Source organism: Balaenoptera musculus, chromosome 5 (genome assembly GCF_009873245.2).
Source record: "Balaenoptera musculus isolate JJ_BM4_2016_0621 chromosome 5, mBalMus1.pri.v3, whole genome shotgun sequence".
NCBI classification, from domain to species: Eukaryota; Metazoa; Chordata; class Mammalia; order Artiodactyla; family Balaenopteridae; genus Balaenoptera; species Balaenoptera musculus.
In genome coordinates, this window is record NC_045789.1 from 51,970,042 (window position 1) to 51,990,735 (window position 20,694).

Here is a 20,694-nt window from a genome sequence, read left to right on the forward strand (position 1 = left end):
AGGTGGACAAGTCAATAGGCATTCTCAGTACCACAGTGTTAAAGGTCTACAGCAGGGGTGAGCACCCAGGAGGGGCACTCAACTCAGCCCAAGATCAAGGATAGTTTGCAGAGGAGGTGGTATCTAAGCTGAGTCCTAAAACGTAAGCCATAACCAGCTGGGAGACACAAGATATGGAGACGCAGGGGAAAATAACAGGCAAATGAGCTACCATTTTGAGAAAATTAAATAGAGTTGGTGCTTAGGAGGAGATGGGAAAGGTGGAAAATAAGGCTAAAGCAGTTAAGAACTTTGATGTTTTGTTGAAGGCTTTGGAATTCTTTCTATCATAAGAGCAATAGGAAGCTACTGAAGGGTTGTAAGCAGGCAAGTGATGTGATCAGATTTGTGTTTAGAAGGAGGGCTCTGCTGGACTGTAGAAGATGTGTTGGAAGAGGTCAGGACTGGAGGCATAGATGACAAGCATGACAAACGCTGCCATAATCCAGGCTTGAGATGATGCAGTTCAAACTAAAGGAACAGTAGTGGGGAAACACAAAGGACAGATGGGAGAGATTTTAAGGGGACTGAGAGTCCAAAGAGGGAAAACAATGAATTTATTTTGCCTAATTTCAATGCTTAAGGCTTACAATGTCTAGTATGGTGTCCTACACACAGTAAACATTGGAGATATGTTTGTTGAACAAAATGATAAAAGCTATGCTCCAAAATTCATGGTGCCCCAACTATTGCCATAAAGACCCCAGAACGCAAATGGTTATGTTAGAGAAGTTGTTCCTGCAAAACAAACCTATGTGTGTGAAAATGAGCCACTTCTAAGGTATCTCTTTTAGCTACAAGTGTCTGAATAACTAGATTTGAATGGAATGAAAATAATATTCAAATATTTGGCCCTTTTTAATGGAAATAATACTGTACGAAATACAGAAAACAGCGTTTTTTCTAAAACGCCATGTGACATCTTTTGCTCCTCACCCCTCCTCCCTACTGCCTCTTGCCTTCTTCAGATTCTGATCATCTCTCTCCCGGATTACACAGCAGCCGCCTGACCACTCCCTCCACCCTCTCCTCCTCTCTAGTACCTCTCCCATCCGTCCTTACTGCTGCCAGAGTGAGGGTCTAAAGTACAGCTCTGATGCCATCCACCCAGGCTGGCATACTGAGGAAGCAGGGGAGGCCAGTGGGAGATGAGCGGCCCAAGCAGGACGGAGCGGGTCCCACGAGCCTGGCTCCCCACGCCGAGTCTCCTGCATCTAAGTCTGTGATGGGGGCCCCCTCACGGGTTCCTGAAACGATACCATTCCCTAAACGTGCCCTGCACATTATGTGCCACTCTTCAAACTGGCACTGTTTCTGCATCTCGACCTCTGTTTAAATCCATCCTGTCCCTTCAAGGTCCAGCTCAAACTCCCAGGCTTCCTTCACCTCCACTCAGCAACCCTCGGCTCTCGATGCCGCTCTGGCCTCAGAAGCCCCTGCTTTATTCTTGTCCCTGACAACCCACTCTCCTCATTGCTTTCCCTGCCCAAAATCCTTCAGTGGCTTCTTGTTTCACTTAGAATAAAACCTAAGCAGTGTAAAATTATCCTTAAGGTTCTACATCGGTGTTTCTCCCCAGAACTATTTTGCGCACCAGGGGACACGTGGCAATGTCTGGAGACATTTTTGGTTGTAACAACTTGGCGGGAAAGGGTGCGACTAGCATCTAGTAAGTAGAGGCCAGAGATGCTGCTAAAGAGCCTACAATACACAGGACGGTCATGACCAACAAAGAATTATGCAAAACGACAATAATGATGAAGTTGAGAGCCTTTGTTTTACGGTGATCTGGTCCCACTCCCACTGACCTTACCTTGAATCACTGATTCCCCAAGGCTCCAGTTACACTGACCTGTTATCTGTTCCTCAATACACCAAGCTTTCCACCCAGGGCCTTTGCATCTGCTCCTATCTTTGCTTGGAAAACTATTTTTTAAATAAACATTCATTGAACACCTATGCTAGGCCTTGTGTTAGATAAAACAATAAGAAAGAATACCTGCCCTTAAGAGGTTTACAGGTTATTAGTTGAAGCCAGGTGTGGAAGCAAATAATTCATTGTATGTGAAAGACACAAGGCACAAAGAAGGCAAGGTCATTTTCAACCTAGGGGTGGATATGAGTGGTGAATAGGGGAAATCCACTAAACTCCTTCAGGGCAGAGACCATACCTTAGAACAATTTTTATCTTCAACATCTAACACAAGCGTTCCATACAGAGCAAGGATTTAGTAAGCACTCAAAAGGTTAAGTATGTCCTTTAAAGTTTATAAAAGTCCTTGTCTTCATGGATATAAACCCAAAAATGTCCTACTTTCTGAAACTGGAGATTATTTTAAGTACAAGGATAGGAACTGAAACTTTACTTCCTTTTGATATTGTATATGATTTGTTAATACAGAACAAAGGTCATTCAGGAATAAATCCACAGAAATCAAAAATCTATGAGAGACAAAGGTTAGCCTCACAGTTTACATCTGATAAATAGATGATAACAAAGGAGTCAGGAGCAGTACACACACACGCACAGACACAGAATAAACATTCGTGCTAGGAGCCCCCATGATTCAGAGAACAAGCTGGTTTATGGGGACACTGAGAACCATGACACAGTTTCTCCCACCAAGGGAGGGGGCACAGATTTGTACACAAATTATAATGTATTTTAAACAGAGATTCAAAGAGGTTTGAAAAAGACACCCAAGAGTACAGAGTGTTTAACTACGTCTAGTGTGAACCCACAAAATCTTCCCGCAGCGATGCCATCTAAACAGGGCTTTGACTAACATAAGCACTCACTATGAGAACTGGAGATGGGCGGGCAGGTTCTTCGGTTATCACCCACCTCATACGGTGCAACAGCTCTGAGAACCGTGTGGCCACAGATAACAAAATTCTTCAAGATGTATTTACTAAGTCTACCTTATGGAAATCATTGTGATGGGCCACATGAGAGCTGGAAAGAGGACTAAAACATGGTCCTTGCCTTGAAAACGTTTGGCTCAGAAAAGAAGATAAGGTAATTACACAAAAAAACTACTGTGCAAGACATTATGTGACCAATGCCACAGAGTAATACAGTAAGTAAAAGCAAAAACAACAGCAGTAGATATTACATTATAAGTGAAGGCTACGCTGACAAGTTTTTATATTTGGAGGATCTTAAAGGATGGGGATGATTCTGATAGGTGGTAATCATTGAGGAGTGGAGAGGAGAGTTGGAATAACCAGCAGAAGAAACTGCGAGGTGAAGAAAAAACAACAGTTCATTTGACCGGGGCATTGTATAGTATGTGGAAAGAATCATTTTAAATTTTGGGTGAGATCATATCACAAAGAGACTTAAATTCCAAGCTAGGGCAAATGGACATTCTTCAAGGGAAGAAGGTTTAGAGGGCCAAGGTATAAAAGTTTAAGAACTACAGGACTGACATATAAAAAAAAAAAATGCTTTAAAAAAATATTCCAGCTTTTGGAATGAAGCAAGGGAGACTGGTTATTATTGATAACTCATGGTTAAACCATTACAACAGTCTAGACATGAGATAAAAGGACTGAATCTAAGGTATCATAGCAGAAATGGAAAGGAAAAATTAAAACAGGGCACATTTTGGAGTGATCCAAGAAAACACACTCAAATTATGTGTTTTACCATAGAGTTTATCAGAGAAAATTTATTGCTACAACGACCTAATATCTATTTCTGGATACCGATTCCAAGCAGTTTTTCCCTCCTGCACCCTATCTTTAACACTTAAAATCACTTCCCTTGTGAGAAGTATCCCTTACTTTGAAGCCTGAAGCTCATACTCTCTTCCTGCCTCTGCAATGACTCAGGGAAAGACCTTGGAGAAGTCATGACCTTGCTGAACCTGGTTTGCTTTTGAGTGCTCTGCAGGGATAATGTGGGACATAACCAACCAAAACGATGGACAAAAAAAGCCAAGTGCCTTGGCGTTCCTCATCAGTATAGAGCTGCTCAGCAGAGTGGAAAGGTGGATCCCATCCCAAACAGAGCAATCAGCCAGCCAGGGCCATCTGACACAGAGCCAAAGCCAATGCCACCCAAAAACATGCTGCTTTTAGTACCACAATGCCTCCATCTCTCTCACTGTGTCAGGTTTCTCTTTTGAATCAATTTCATAGCAGTCAGGGCCCTTAATAATTTTAGATAGAATCTCCAATTTTCACATTCCACAGCCTCTTTTCCTAACGAAATTTGAACAAAACAATATCTAGTGTGAAAAGCCCTTGATTCATGATGATATCCCCACTGGTATCTTTAGATTTGTGTCAAAACACTGGCACTTATTCTATAACTACTGTCATTCAAAGGAATGATTTCAAATAAGCAATTCCAAAAGTGATGAAAACATTTTTTATATATTCAACTCCTATTTTAAGAGGTAAATCCTAATATGCCTTGATTTTCTAATGTTTTCTATAGGAAGTAGAATAAAATTTCAATATTGTATCAACCCCAAATTTGCTAAATTCGAAATTCTGAATTTTATTAGTAAGAAAACTTAATGAGCAAAAAGAATAGGCATTTGCCTTCAAGGACACATAGCAAATCTGACTAACTATATATCAAAAGTAAGAATATGTTTCCAAACTTTTTCAGAATAAAATATATTAGTCAACATCTATTTCCAACCTTTCAAAAGTAAATCAACACTGAATTCCTCCCAGTATAGAACATCTTAAAGTGCTCAACAAAATACAGAAAATATCTCACAGAAATCATGGTTTATCTGCCAGAAAGTAAGAGAAATAACTGGAAACAAAAAATGATGGCAACAAGAAAGAGTAAATCTACAATGTCAGTAAACCCTTGAGGCCTGGGCCTGCCCTGCAAGACTATGCCAGTCTTTGGCGGGGTAAGGCATGGGGTAGAATGACCATCTGAACTCCAGGGACAGGACACCAATCCTAGGGATATGGGGGAAAGGGCATAGATGGGAGACACCCCCTGAAATAAAACTAGGATACTCTAAACACAGCATACCCATTTGGTAAACTAGGGGGAAAAAACACCCTACAAAGAGAGACAGTGGGGATACATGCCTCTCTTGGCCTTGCCACTAGATGTAATGCCATTAAAAAAACAAAAAAGGGCTTCCCTGGTGGCGCAGTGGTTGAGAATCTGCCTGCTAATGCAGGGGACACGGGTTCGAGCCCTGGTCTGGGAGGATCCCACATGCCGCGGAGCAACTAGGCCCATGAGCCACAACTACTGAGCCTGCGCGTCTGGAGCCTGTGCTCCGCAACAAGAGAGGCCGCGATAGTGAGAGGCCCGCGCACCACGATGAAGAGTGGCCCCCGCTTGCCGCAACTGGAGAAAGCCCTCGCACAGAAACGAAGACCCAACATAGCAATCAATCAATCAATCAATCAATCTTTAAAAACAACAACAACAACAAAAAAGATTCTCCAAAGATATTCTTAACCATAAACCTACAATTGAGTTTGGGGCTGGACTTCACATTACCTCTGCAGTCTGAAAAACCTTAAGCTAAAAATGTAGTGTGAAGTGGTCCTAGCCTTCTATGAATTAGTCTTGCCACCACACTCTCAAAAACTGCATAGATATAGACATAAAATATCGAAACTATGTTTCATCAAGCTTCTAGGGAAGCAGTCAAGACTACTGCAAATTCTTCAGTCCAGATGTGGCAGATTCTACTTTCCAAAAATGGCTGGGAAAATATCTCCTGTCCCACATATTTTCCTACAATGTAAAACTGCCACTCCTCCATCAAACAGTGGAGTCCTTCCTCATCTCCCTGAATGGAGGATGGTCCTATGACTATTTTGACCAGCTGACTCTGGCAAAGTAACGAAGTAAAGCTGTGCCAGTTGCAGGTGTAACCATGATATGGCCTAATTTTTCACTTCTTAATTCTTGGAAGTCAGCTGCCATGTAGTAAGTGCAAATAACCCACTGCCATGCTGTGAGAAGCCTGCACCACATGGAAAGACCCTGGAGGATGAGATGCCATGTGGTGAGAGGGGGAGGGGGGAGAGGGAGAGGGAGGGGGAAGGGGAAAGGGAGAGAGAGAGGGGGAGAGAGAGGGAGAGAGAGAGAGAGAGAGAGAGAGAGAGAGACAGAGAGAGGGAGACAGAGAGAGAGAGAGGGAGGCAGACACACCAAGGAATATCAAGGTATGTGAGACATGTGAGTGAGTAAGGAAACCACCTTGGACAATCAGCCCGGTCAACCCTTCAGATGACATCAGCCCTGGCCACTATCTAACTGCAACTGCAGGAGAGACCTCAAGCAAGAAGTATCCATCTGAACCCTGTCAACCCAAAGAAACATGAGAAATAATAATAAATTGTTGTTTTAAGTTGTTAAGTTTTCAGGAGGCTTGTTATACAGCAAAAGGTAAACAGAAAAACAAACAACTTGGTTATCTTCAACAAATAAGTTACAAGGGGAAACAAACAGATTGATGGAGGGGAGAATCTATGGACTGAAAGTTTATGAAAGACTTAGGGGCTTCCCTGGTGGCGCAGTGGTTAAGAATCTGCCTGCCAGTGCAGGGGACTCAGGTTCGATCCCTGGGCCGGGAAGATCCCACATACCACAGAGCAAATAAGCCCATGTGCCACAACTACGAGCCTGCACTCTAGAGCCCATGAGCCACAACTACTGAAGCCCGTGCGCCTAGAGCCCGTGCTCCGCAACAAGAGAAGCCACCGCAACGAGAAGCCCGTGCGCCGCAATGAAGAGTAGCCCCAGCTCGCCACAACTAGAGAAAGCCCATGCGCAGCAACAGAGACCCAATGCAGCCAAAGATAAATAAATAAAATTTTAAAGTAAATAAATAAATAAATAAAAGTTTATGAAAGACTTAAGATAATGTTTGAACTTTATTTGGATCCTGATTTAAACAAATAAATTGTGTTTTGAAAGTTTAATATATGTATGACACATTTGCAAATTTAAATATTGACTAGATTTTTGATGATATTAAGGAATTTTGTTAACTTTTTTTAGACTGATAATAGTATTGTGGTCATGCTTTTCAAAAGAGATCTTATCTTTAGAAATACATAGTCCAAAATTTATGGATAATATGGAATGCTGTCTACACTTACTTCAAAGTATTATAGGAAGGGGATAAGATCATGGAGATTTAAATGATACAAGATTGGACAGGAGTTGTTAATTGTTAGAGTTGGGCGATAAATACTGAGTTATACTATCCTGTCTTCTCTTGTGTATGTTTATAACTTTTCCATAATAAAAGATTTTTTCATGGGAATAAATTTTAAAAAAGTGTTCCCAGGTTGGCTGGACTCTCCTATATCTCTCAGAAGAAAATAAAATCTCTGGAAGGCTCTGAAGCATTTCATAGGAAGATTATTAGCTCACTTTTTAAAAAATTTTTTTTATTTTTAAAGAAAAGCACTAAATACGTGAGGAAGAAAGACAGTACAGGTAAGAGCTGAGAAAACAAAGTTCAGAATCAAACCCACAAATACAGCAAATATATATATAAGAAAGAGTATATGCAAGAATAATAAAGAAGGGGACTATCAAAACTGAACCAGAAGATTTGGAAAAGAACAAAACAGAACTTCTAAATATAAAAAAATTTATAATTCTTGAAAGGAAAAATTCAGTGGAGTGGTTTGGTAGTAGAACAGAACCAACAGAAGAAAGAATTAGTAGAAAGATCTGAAGAAATTATCCAAAATATAGCACAGATACTGAAAGATAGTAAATGTGAAAACAAAACAAACCAGTTTAGTAGAATTGGGGCACAAGATGGGGATGTACAATAAAATTCTACTTGTAATTCCAGAAGGATGTATTAGAGATTGAAAGAGTCAAAGAATTACAAAATTCCATAATTGATAAAAGACAGGAAGATTCAGGAAGCCCAGTAATCCAATAATAATAAAAAGAAATCTGTGCTTACACAAGTTATAATAAAACTCCAAAATAAAGACAAAAAGAAAATGCTACAGCATCCAAAAGAAAAGAATGATCACTTACAAAGCAGTGAGAATTACACTGACAGTTCACTTTTATGGAAGTCAAAAATAATTGAAAATAGATTCTAAATGCTGGAAAAAAATAGCTTTCAACCTAAATTATACATCCAGAGAAACTACCTTTCAGGAATGAGGGTGAGAAAAACATTTTCAGGCAAACATAAATGAGAGAGTTTACCTCCCAAAGACGCTCACAGGAGAAAATTTCAAAAGTCTGGTAAACTAGTACTGTTTAAGGGAAATAATTCAGTCTAATGAAAAATATTCCAAAAAGGAAGGTCTAAAGTACAAAAAAAAAAAAGAAAACTTGTTTGTAATTCTAAAAGTATTGACCATGTCTAATTAATTGGATTTTAAAATTCAGGTAGCAATAAACTCTGGGTATTAACAGAATATGATATGGGAAGGAATATCAAACTTAAAGCATTCCTTAGCTCTTAGCATTATTCTGGAGAAGGGTAAAACTACTGACTAACTTTGGAACTTAAAAATGCATATTAAAATATGCAACGTAATCACTAAAAGGTAAAATATGTAACTTCCACCCTAACAGAAAAAAATGTAGAAAGCAGAAAATAAGAAAAACAAAACTGTACCAACCTAAAAGAGGACAAAAAAGGAGAATAAAAAAGAAAGAACATAAAGTTATACAAACAGAAAGCAAAAATGTGCTAAAGATGAATCAGAATCTATCACTCATCACCATCAATTTTAATGGATTAAATACTGCATTTAAAAGTAAAGATTGTAAAACTGGATAATTTTAAAAGTCCAACCATGGTTTATCTACAAACAGACACAAGATACAAGGTATATTGAAAATAACAGAATGAATACACATAAGGTACCACAGATTTATTAATACAAAATAAATTAATCTTTAAGGCAAAAAGCATTACTAGAAACAAAGAGAGTCACATAAAAATTCAATTCACTAAAAAGATAAACTATAAATGTAGATGTACTTAATAACATGGCTTTAAAACAAAGCAAATATTAGCAAAAAACATAGTATAGAAAATCAATATAGTAAAAAATTGCTTCTTTGAAAGAAGACTAATAAAATTAACAAACCTCAGGTTAGATTGATCATGAAAAATAAGAAGCACAAATCAATAACATTAAGATTTTAAAGGGAAAAATAACAGATTCAGATTACAAAAATGACAAATGATGATATTATAAACAACATGTCAATTAATTTTAAAATAGAAGAAAAAAGGGAAAATCTAGAAAAGTTACTAAAATTGAAAAATAGAAATTCTGAATGTCTCATAGCCATTAAAACATTTTGATCACCAGTTTTACAGTTCCATACAGAAACCACTTGGCCCAGATAGTTTAACAACTTGTCTGATCATTCAAAGAAAAGATAATTGACATGTCATACATAATAAAGAGACTATTATATTCTATTTCAGAGAATGGGATGGGAGCGGAATAGTAGCAGAAATACTCTCCAGCTCATCTTATAAGGATAGTATATTTCCGATACCAAAACCAGACAGGGACAGTATAAGAATGGAAAAATGGAGGCCAATGTCACTCTTAAACAGAGATGCAAAAATCCTATACATACACACACACATATATATACATATATACACATATATATGTACATATACATATATAAGCAATATATATTATATTACATATTATAATATATATATTAACAAACCAAGTTCAATTGTGTGTAAGAAAGAAACTATATATCTGCCAGGTTTCAAGGTTGGTTCAACAGTATAAAATCTATTAATATAACTCACCAAGTCAACAGGTTAAAGAAGAAAACTCATATTTTTATCTCAATAGTTTATCTCAATAGTTTCAGAGAAAGCATTTGTCTTTGTCTTCATTAAGGACAGTTACCATATTAAAATCAGATGAAGGATAACAGAGGCTGAGTGGTAAACAGTTTATACTGCCCTCTCAGATGGTGAAGAAAATATGATTTGAAACAACTTTTTCAGGTTTAAATGAGGTCTTCCAAAAGTATTACATTGAGGAGATGTGTCCACACAGGGTGATCTATGACTCCACGAAGTCTTAAAGAACATGAGCTATAATTCCCATAAAACTATCTTGCTTTTGAAGCATTTAATATTTTCAAGCACCAAAAAAGAAAGTAGAAGGCAGTGATAACCATTATTATGAAGATTTACCTTGAGTTTATGTTCTTTCCTGTTTACAATCACAGCTGTGATTTGCTGGTCCATGAAAATGAGAATGGTGACCAACAAAGCAGGTATAGCAGCTGCAAGGTACACCCACCAGGGGTTTCCTCCAAATGGTGGAACAAACCAACCTCGGTTTAGACTTGTTGGCTTTAAGTAGAGAGAAAACATTTTTTAAAACAATATTAATACATACTACTTGGTGAAAAATCAGTGGGGGAGACACACTTTTATATTTGGAGAGCCAACATATTAAAAAATAGAAACAGTTTTACTGATAGCTTGGACAAAGATTATTCAGCAAGAACTTCCTAAAGGAGGTTATTTTTAAGGCAATGTTTTAAATGAAGGAAACTAAGAATATACAGTGATGGAAAAGAAGTAAATGCCAATTTGCATATTTAGGATGCTCCAAGATAAGAATCAGGATGGAAGAAAGTGATTTAAGTTTAAGGGGTAGCCATAAGAAAAACCCAAATGTAATATTCAGTAAGGAGGTAGGCAAGAAATTACAAAACAACCATGAATTTTGTTCATGGGTTTTAGCGATTATACAGAAGTTGTTTCTACTACTGCCAAATTGCAATCGTTTCATGATATAATACATAAAAAGCTACAAATATTTTATGTTATAATTAAGCTTATTTAAATACCCTGATCTTTCTTATTTTCATATTTTCCTATTCTTTTCCTAATTTTAAACAATATAAATAAACTAAAACAGAATCCTAACTATGAATTATTTTCTCCACATTTACTATGAAGAAAGCTTCACTTCTCCTCTGAAGATATTTCTGTCTCACTTTGCTCATAACTCCATCACTGAATCTATTCACATTTTACTACCTTTACCAGGTTGTGAGCTTATAAGGAAAGGAACTTTGTCTTGCTCTTCAATGCATTTCAGATTCCCAGTATAGGGCTTGACTCAAAGCAAGCATTCAATAAATATTGACTTAACTAATGACTGAATAAATGAGCACTTACCTTTGCTAATAAATATATCATGGCAGAGAAAATGCAAAAAACATTTTGTTTGCTATAACATAGACATCCCTTCCTCATCAGGTAGTCATTAAGCTAAAACTGCAGTTCGTTTAATTTTTCTTAGCAAATATATGGTTCTCAGTGATGGAGAGAGAGGTTAGGAGTGTTCTAGAAAATAAGTGAAAGACTTGTGGTGAAAAATTAGATAGGGATATTTAAGAATGAATGAAATGTAAATTTTACTCATTAGACTTGTACATACCCACAGGTTTATAAAATGAATAATTCCTATATCTTTGTAATAATTAAAATGCACATTATATATACACATGTGTGTATATGGCAGGTAGTTTGGTGGCAGGAAAAGAGCACTAAATTAGTAATGTAACCTTAGGTATTTTACTTAATTTTTATAAGCTTCAATCTCAACTTCATAAAATCAGGATGATGATAGTTACATTGCAACCTAGAATTATTATATGGATCAAGGTTATAAGTTGTTTGAAAATACTCTGGATATTTTTAAATACTCTAAAAATATAAAGCAGAGTTTATAATGTTACCATAAGGTATTTCCAATAAAAATCAATATAATGTGAACCTTGCATTTAGTCGTAGTCAGGCATTTAATTTTAGTGAAAAAATAGACAAAATGTATATATGCACCTAGCAATTGACCATCTATAAAATAAAGAAATGGATAATTGTACAAAACTAACTCAAAGAGAAATATAACAAACTAGAATAGGGGAAAGGAAAGAAAACCAAAGAATTCTAGGAATGACCAAAAGACAAGTTCACCTACCTTGAACTCACTTGGCACAATCAGTTTTGGAGTATCCACACCTACCAGGGCATCTATTACACAAAAGATGAGAATGGACAAGATAATGGCAAAGTCACTGATCAGTTTTCTTGCCTGGGAAAATAAAAAAGAAACCAGGGACCATTAGGCACTGGATATATATATTTGCCTCTGTTTGAAGTGAATGAAGAATTCTATATTTGCTAACAGTTTACACTAACAGCTTCATTAAATTAAAGGAGCTGTCGTACTGCAGAGAGATTATTTTTAAAATTGCTTTTGCATCACTTTCTTACCTGGCCAGAAATAATCTAATTGCACAGAACAGGTCAGAGAGAAAGAGAGAGAGAGAGAGAGAGAGTGTGTGTGTGTGTGTGTGTGTGTGTGTAGGCAGGGGAGGGGAATCAAAGATAATATATCCTTGAAGTACTGTACAAACACTCTTCCTGTATGCAATACAAAGGAGACCAGAATAAGGATGAAATCTCAAGGCATATTATAAAATCTGCACAAAAATACAGAATTCTGTTTATTATTTGGGAGGTAGCATTGTGAGTACAGAGCAAGATAAATTCCACGGGTAACTTGAAAACTCCAAGAACCAAGCAGGGAAAGTGTTTACAGTTCCAGTCTAATGAATGGGCTTAAGACCTCAGAGAAAAAAAAGCGATGGAAGACAGAAATCTGATGGTTTCACTAACTTTGCCAAAGAAAATATTTTTCACTCTTGGCTAGTGCTTAAAATCTCCTGTATGTGGAGCATCTCTTTCTCCACCACTTCTTAAGTGTGGTCACCTAAACTTCCTAAGTACCTGCCTCTGGTCAGGACAAGGGCTGGGCTTTATGGGAGTGCATTAAACCCAAACCTTTCCCATGGAGTGGGTGCAGAATGGCCATTTCTGAGTCAGTAGCGGAACATGGGACCATTTAGTTGGTTGGCGGTTCCTCTGCGGTGTCTGGTGGCACTGACAATGCCCTACGAGCATTACTATAGCACAGACAGCTGAGTTTCCCTGTAAGGTATTTACACATGGTTGTGCATAATTTGATCATTCAACAAAAATTTACTTAGCACATTCAGCCCTCTGTATTCACAGCTTCTGCTTCCGTGAAAACGGAGGGCCAACTGCAAGTACCTAATACTTTGCTTGGCACTAGGGATACCACAGTAAACAAAACAGACACAATCCATGTCTTCATGAAGTTCACAGTCAAGTCATACATGAGGAAGCCTGCTCCTAAACGAAATCAGGATTTATTCAGCCGTGATCACGTAATCTCAGAGTAAGCAGTCAGCTTTCTGGTGCCGCTAGGTGAAGAGAGATCAGTGATGGGCTGAGTGGCTGCACAGTTCTCAGGACAGAGGGTCTTTGGAAAGAGTAGTAGGACTACTGCAATCAGGTGTTCAACAGAAACTGAAGTGGAGAATGGAATTACTTGGCGATGTGGGTGTGAAGGACATGGTAGTGCTCAATTCTTGACGGTGACCAGGTGTCAGGAGCCTTGGGTACTAAGTAGCAGCAGGATCAAAGATGGCCATTTGGCCAGAAGTTCGAGGACTGGTTTAGCTTTCTGGAGAAGTACACACAGAGGAGCAGAGAGCCAGCTATGGGACTGTTAGGGGCAATTTAACACCAAGCACAAATAGATGGCAGGGATCAATTTGGGGAAAACATATAGTACAGCAGTTAGAAGCACACAGTTTCTATAGTCAGATTACCTGGGTTGGAACTCCAGTACCATTATTTCCTACTTGTAAATACTTATCCTTTCTTAGCTTTAATTACTCCAACTGCAAAATGTAGCCAAGATAATCCCTACAACTTCATCGGTCTGTCATAAGAATTACACAGGATAAGCCATGAAAGTGCTTTTTAGCACAGCACCTGCAGCATCACAAACTCTCCTAATATACATTAACTCAGGTTATTTCAAGTTCCACAAAGCCTCTTTGGCTGCAGAAACCATTGGAATAACTAAATAATCTACTGCCAGGAGGTCTCTGAAAGAAATCTTGAATTCCAAGAAACAAGAAATAAAAACCCAGTAATAATATGAAACTGCCACTCAGAGCTCATTATGGTTGGAAGTATCTGGAATCCCTGCAGAAAAAGGATGCTTCCCAGGGGCTCAATACGGGAGGAAACACCCATTTTCTTAAGTTTTGTGCAAGTAAATTTTCACACGGGCAGCTCAGGATGGTCTGGCAAGAGACGGTCATTGTGAAGCAGGCTCAGGAGTATATTAAGATGTTACAGCAGCCTCTCTGGTCCGGTAGGTCATGAATCAATGCAAGACCAGAGGTCACTGCCAAGGCAAAAAAGAAGTTCTCTCTTCTTTATCACCCTCCCAATCCTTACTCAGCAGATCCAACTTGCTGACAGCTCACATATCCTACAAGTTGTTCTTTCTAAAGAGGGTAATGGTTATTAAAAAGGCAGTTCTCCTCCTTCCCCCCCCCCCCATAAACAGGAGACGGGAAGTAGAGGGTAGCAAATGAATCCAATTGGCCGTTTCTTGGTAGAAATGCCCCTAGGGCCCGCACCTCTGGCCCTTCTAGGGGACAGATCTGCCTGAGCGGAATCACTACCAGGCACCGGGGAAGTGCTGTTCCTTTACTTAGGAGACGAGCCATTCTCAGCCTTCCATAAACCGAGCACTGAAGCCCTAAACCTGCTTTTTCAGTAGTTTTCCTCATTTTAATTAATGGCAGATTATTTTTTTCCTATTGCTTAGGCCCAAAACTTTGGACTATCCATGCAACTCTTCTCTTTCTCTCACATCCTACGTCCAACAGGTCAGGAAATTACCTTCAAAACATATCCGGGATCCTGTCTCTTCTCATCACCTCCATTGCTATCCCCACCCTTATCTAAACCACCACTTTATCTCATATGGTTCCTGCTTCCTGTCTCTATACTCACCAACTTGAGGACACTGCCAAGGTATCACCCTGAATAATCACGTTAAAATTTAGGTCAGATAATGTAGAAGGCAGAGTAATGCCCCTCTAAAGATGCCTGATTCCTGGAACCCGTGAATATGTAATGTTACTCGGCTAGGGAGAATCAGAGTTGCAGACAGAATTAAGGCTACTAATCAGACGAACTCGTGATTAGGGAAACCATCCAGGATTATTCCAGAAGGTCCAGTGTAATCACAAGAATCCCTGTAAGTGAAAGGGGAGGCAGGAGAATCCGTGTCAGAGTGATGCAGCGTGAGAAAGACTTGACTGGCCACTGCTGGCTTTGAAGATGGAGGAATAGGGCCAAGAGCCAAGGAATGTGGGCAGCCTCTAGAAGCTGGAAAAGGCAAGGAAAGACAGTCTCCCCCAGAGGCTTCAGAAAGAACACAGCCCTGCCAACACCTTGATTTTAGCCCGTTGAGATATATTTCAGACTTCTGACCTCCAGGTCTCAAGACAGTAAATGTGTTGTTTTAAGCCATCGTGTTCGTGGTACTTTGATACAGCAGCCATGGGAAACTAATATAAATAAACAGATAGTTTGGGCTCCCCTGGTGGCGCAGTGGTTAAGGACCTGCCTGCCAATGCAGGGGACACGGGTTCAAGCCCTGGTCTGGGAAGATCCCACATGCCACGGAGCAACTGAGCCCGTGCACCACAACTACTGAGCCTGCGAGCCACAACTACTGAAGTTCATGTGCCTACAGCCTGTGCTCCACAACAAGAGAAGTCACTGCAATCACAATGAGAAGCCCACGCACAGCGACGAAGAGTAGCCCCCGCTCGCCACAACTAGAGAAAGCCTGCGCGCAGCAACGAAGACCCAATGCAGCCAAAAATAAATAAATTTAAAAAATAAATTAAAAAAATAAAATAAAATAGTTTATTTAAGTTTAATTATTCGTTTCACAAATTTATATATAATATATTTATATATAAATTTGGTAGAACCCCTTGGCAATGGCATTCTTGTCAAGTGTGGCACTATTATACTATAGGTATAACAGTAGCTAAAAAGTCAAATGCTAATAATTCAGGATTACGTTTCTTAAAATGTATGGGGAAAGAAAAGATACTCTATTAATAATACTGCTTAACCTCATTAAAAATCACAGCTAGGGTGATATGTTCTGTACAGTATACTCACTTCTATTTCCCCTTCCTTCCCCTTAAATTGTACAATACGGTTCAGGTACATCAGAAATCACTCCTGGAGAGTGTTTATTGTAAGACATTCATTTCTAAGATAGTGGATCTGGTTTGAACTTCATAGTCAAGGAAATTGATTTTTCCCAGGCCACTTTTGTATTCAACTCTAAATCCTCTAATTAGCGAAGGCAGGTAGGGGTGCTATTTTAGCAGGCTCTTCAGGTCTTACCCTGTACTAAAATTAAACTTTAATTTGAACTGCCCGAAAAATGTCAAGCGCTGAGTATACAAGCTTACTAGATATACTCTAGGACCCAGGTACAGGAGCGTGGCGTCTGACTTTAAGGAAGTAAGAATCACTTTATTTGGGTCCTTCTCACATTTCCAAACACATTTAGCAAAACAAACATGTATGAATTTCCTTTCATTTTTTAGTTTATTTTATCTTCCCTTTTCATCAAACTTGATCTCTTGCAAAAACTCCAGAACAGTACCCTTTTATGTGTCAATATATAAATAAAGAAATCAAATTAGAAACCCATAGTCCCTACTTCCCTACTAGCTATTACTGGTAATGATTAGAAGTGCCAAAGTTTTCATGAGAAAACTGTTCCCACTAGATTTCATGCCCAATCCTGTGGATTCAGAGGCCTCAACTTTAGCTTGGACAAACATCATAACTAATGGGTCCATCCAATCAAATGCTAAGTCTCTCTAGGCTCAAACTTCAATATCCTAGGAATATAAACTATCACAATCTAAATGAAACACAAGTTAACTCATATATGTCAAGGACTAACTATAAAAAGTTTGTAGTCACAGATGTGCTATGACATATAATAATTCCTACCTCCATTCATGAATGGGGAAAAGGAAAGCGTGTTTCAACTAAGATTCTTGTATACCAGAATGGTTTTGAGCTCTTTTATTTTTGTTTACCATTTTTTAATTATAAAATTGGAGAGGAGAAAAATATTTCTGTCCTCTGCAGAATTACAAAATATCTCAATCTAATAAAGAGCAACCAGCTTAAATATTTAAACTATCAAAGCAAAGAAGAAATTAAGTGGATGGGAAGGGAAATTCAAATAACCATCTAATAAATCTATTATACACATACTCTTCATGAAGGATGGTACTGTATTAGTTATTAACAGAGTCATAATCATTGAGACACCAACAGTGAGAAGCTAGTTAATTTACAGGGGAAAAAAATGAATTGGGCTCCTCTGAAGCCCCAGAGGATATTTGGTTTTCACTTTGCGAGGACTGCAGCTGCTCCTAAATTAACTGGGGGAAAGGCTGTGCGCCTGCAGAGCAGTTCTCAATGGATGGAGCTGTTATAAAGAGACAACTACAGCAGCAGGCACGCTGTGGGTTCTCAATAAATATTAATTCAGGATGTCAATTCCTTGCATGATCACCATGCTTGGAAAATGCTAAACAACGGTGTAAAAACGCATTTATTCTAGATGAAAAAAAGTGCGTCAGACAAATATGTTTCTTTCGGCAGTCATGAAAAGGCACAAAATACTATGAAAATTTTAAAATTTGATCCCCCTCCCCCATAGCCAATGCTATACAGCACTATAAAAGAAATAAGCATTACTATCAGCACAGCAATCATAATACACTGTATTTTGAATCAATAATACCCACTATAATTAGAATTCAATAAAAGGAAAGTCTGATTTAGACTCCAGGATTTTAATGCCATAAGCTATAAAGTCAGAGAAATTCAGGGAACAAAGAAGGGAATCAGATTGGGCAATTTATCTAGGAGGGGCTTAGAGCTTGCCAGTGAAAGTCTACTAGAAAAAAAAATTGTTTTTCCAAGCAGGGAACAGAGGGGAGTAGGCCTAATCAAGTGGTTCAGCCGGGAAGCTAAGGAGATGTTAGCAGTCATGGGCCTCTTCCTCTATTCTGCCTCAGACTGAGCAGTAGAACAAAAGACCCAAATGCGTGAGTGCCAGAAGCAAATGAGTAAATCACCTGGGAAATACTATGTCCCAACCTGGTCACTATATTCTAAGTTGAAACTGAAAATCTGGAGTTGACTCAGAGAAGGATGACCAGTAGAATAGGAGTCCAGAAATCACATCTCATACAAAATGATAGGAGGCCTAAAGAAGCTGTAGGGAGAAATTGCCTTCAAATATGTGAAATCTGTCATAGGAAAGAAAGACTAAACTTGTTCTGTGTAGCTTCGAGGGCAACGGCAGATCCCGAGGACGAGGCTGTAGAAAGGCAGATTTGTGTTTCTATCAGGAATGCCTTCGGAGATGTAAAGTTCCTGTTCTGGGAAGCATTCGAGCAGCCCAGAGATGAGTGCTTGTCAGAAATGAAGAGGCAATGTTGGACTAGATGGTATTCAAAGTCCTAATACTAAAATTCAATGATTAAGACTCAATTGTCAAAATTTCTTGATCCTCTAATAGGGTCTTCTTGGATATATCCCCCCAAAACCATTACAATAAAGGGCTTTAAAAGGAAGGTGGTTTTATAATTTACATTAAGGTACAAAATTTTTAATTTAAAAAGAACTGGTAAGTCATATGTATAAATGAGACAGTCTAGAAATGGAGCAGGAGATCATTTTGTGTTAATGGATAGATTTCAATGCTGGTGACTTTTCTATGGTGCTTCTGACCAACAAGGTACCACGGTCAAAATGACTTCTGTCCAAAGACTACCTCTATGCCGCCATTAAAACCTCTCACATAACATGGCAAAGGGACTTTGCAAACAAACAAAACTCTCAAAAACACTTTGGCCAAACAATGCTCCCAACCTTTTTTTTCTTCGGGCTCAATTCAGGTTGACTGTATTTTTTGTTATATATCCACAAAAACTTTAGTATTTGTAATCTTTGTTGAATGTTGAACAGATTGGGTTGTGTTCAGAACCTAATATCCCTCTGTCATTCTTAAGAAAAAAATATGAAAGTGAGTTTTGAATTAAAAACAAATTTGACTTTAAAAATTATTTTCCTTGGTACAAGATAACACAAGAATTTGAAAATCTGATTCCCTTTCACTGACAGCAAAGTCATTTTCCAAATGAGATTCAATGGTAGGATGTGGTCTGATGTTTCTGCAAGAACCAGCCAAATGTCACCCAGTATTATTAACACTAGGATGGGACAAAGAATACAGGCCCACTATTTCTTCCTCATATTTGGATACATTATTTGTTTTAATTTGATAGTTTTTACCATTCACCAAAAAAATTTCTGAGAGAAAAAGAAAACAGGGTAGGGATGTTACCTGATTCTTGTAAAGAGCTGTTTATAAACTAAACACATCCAACATTAATAGAATTGTCACAGGCCAAAATGCCAACTAAGAATCATGGTTCCAAAAATACAGCTAATTGTAGAATCCTAAACTGTGTTTTATATGGATAAAAACTAACGTGTCACCTAACTAAAATGCTCAATGTGTTTTCACTGAAATTCCTGAAGCCCTACACTTTTTTCTCACCCATAAAGCCAGTTCCTCAAAGACCACTATCAATTTACTTAGGTCACATGAAGTCACCAAAGTGTGATCCTATACTAGACAGTAAGCATGAATAGGGCAGAAGGACCAAAATGAATCACCTCATTTAAAAACTCAAAAATCTAACTTATTCAACAAATACATATTAAGTTCCTACTATATTCCAGGCCCATGAATGACTTGTCTTTGTATCCTTACCATCCAGTGTTGTATCAAGCACACATTAGACTCAAAATAATTTTTTTCAATATTGAACGAATATACTAATTAACTATAGAATTTAGAATACTGTTTTTTTTTTTTTAAGAAGGATATCAAAGAACATTCTGCTCAAATGTCATCTCAATAAACCATCGACGTTGCCAAAGCTATTAACGGTACCTGGAACTTAACTGATCTTCTCTATTTAAATGACAATAACAACCAGGAGGATATTAAAGAACCTTACCATTACATCAATTCATGGGAGTGTTAGAACTCTTACTTTTTCTAAGGGGAGGAAAAAGAGGAAATTAAGTAGATCCTTAAGAAAAACATGTTCATGCCAATTATATACATCAACCAGCCACACTGCATCTGACTATATTAAAGTATCAGTAATTCTGCCTAATTCAGAGGCTCTGTAGCTTGATGAGTTCTAATCACGATCCTGCTCCATCTTTAAGCTGACTGCTTTCCTTTTGCCTCTACGTATTGCAGTGATGGCATCTCTGCTCCATGAGCACCACCACCTGTTGGCAGGGGACTCTGCAAGAACATTTTCTGGTAAGACCCCAGGCCACCTGCCACAGAAGATCACACGTTATGCTGTGATGCTCCTTCAGGAAGTTTTGATGCCAAAACACTGGCGAAAGACTTGAGGCCGATGTAACAGAAGAGTAAATGTATGGGATTAACAGACTAATGCACCCCTCTAAAAGGGATGGGGAGCCCAAAGGGGGCAGTCAGTGGGGTACTGCTACTCCACCATGTTCCACTGAGCATTAGGGCTCTCTGGAAGTGCCTGATAGACAAATCAAATTCCTGATGGACAGGCTAGCAAAGGCAAACTGTTTCATCTTAAGTGCT

The 20,694-nt window shown here is 38.4% G+C and overlaps 1 protein-coding gene across 5 annotated transcripts in view; it reads right to left on the bottom strand.

Moving 5' to 3' along the window:
- The window catches only part of SLC4A4 (solute carrier family 4 member 4), a 351,691-nt gene that overhangs the window by 28,329 nt on the left and 302,668 nt on the right, over positions 1–20,694 (bottom strand). For all 5 annotated transcript variants that reach the window (XM_036852386.1, XM_036852389.1, XM_036852387.1 and 2 more), the window contains 2 exons: positions 12,013–12,126; positions 10,209–10,370 (listed from right to left, as the gene is read on the bottom strand). In XM_036852386.1, the coding sequence (XP_036708281.1) occupies positions 10,209–10,370; positions 12,013–12,126 (276 nt within the window). The remainder of the gene's footprint in view (positions 1–10,208; positions 10,371–12,012; positions 12,127–20,694) is intronic.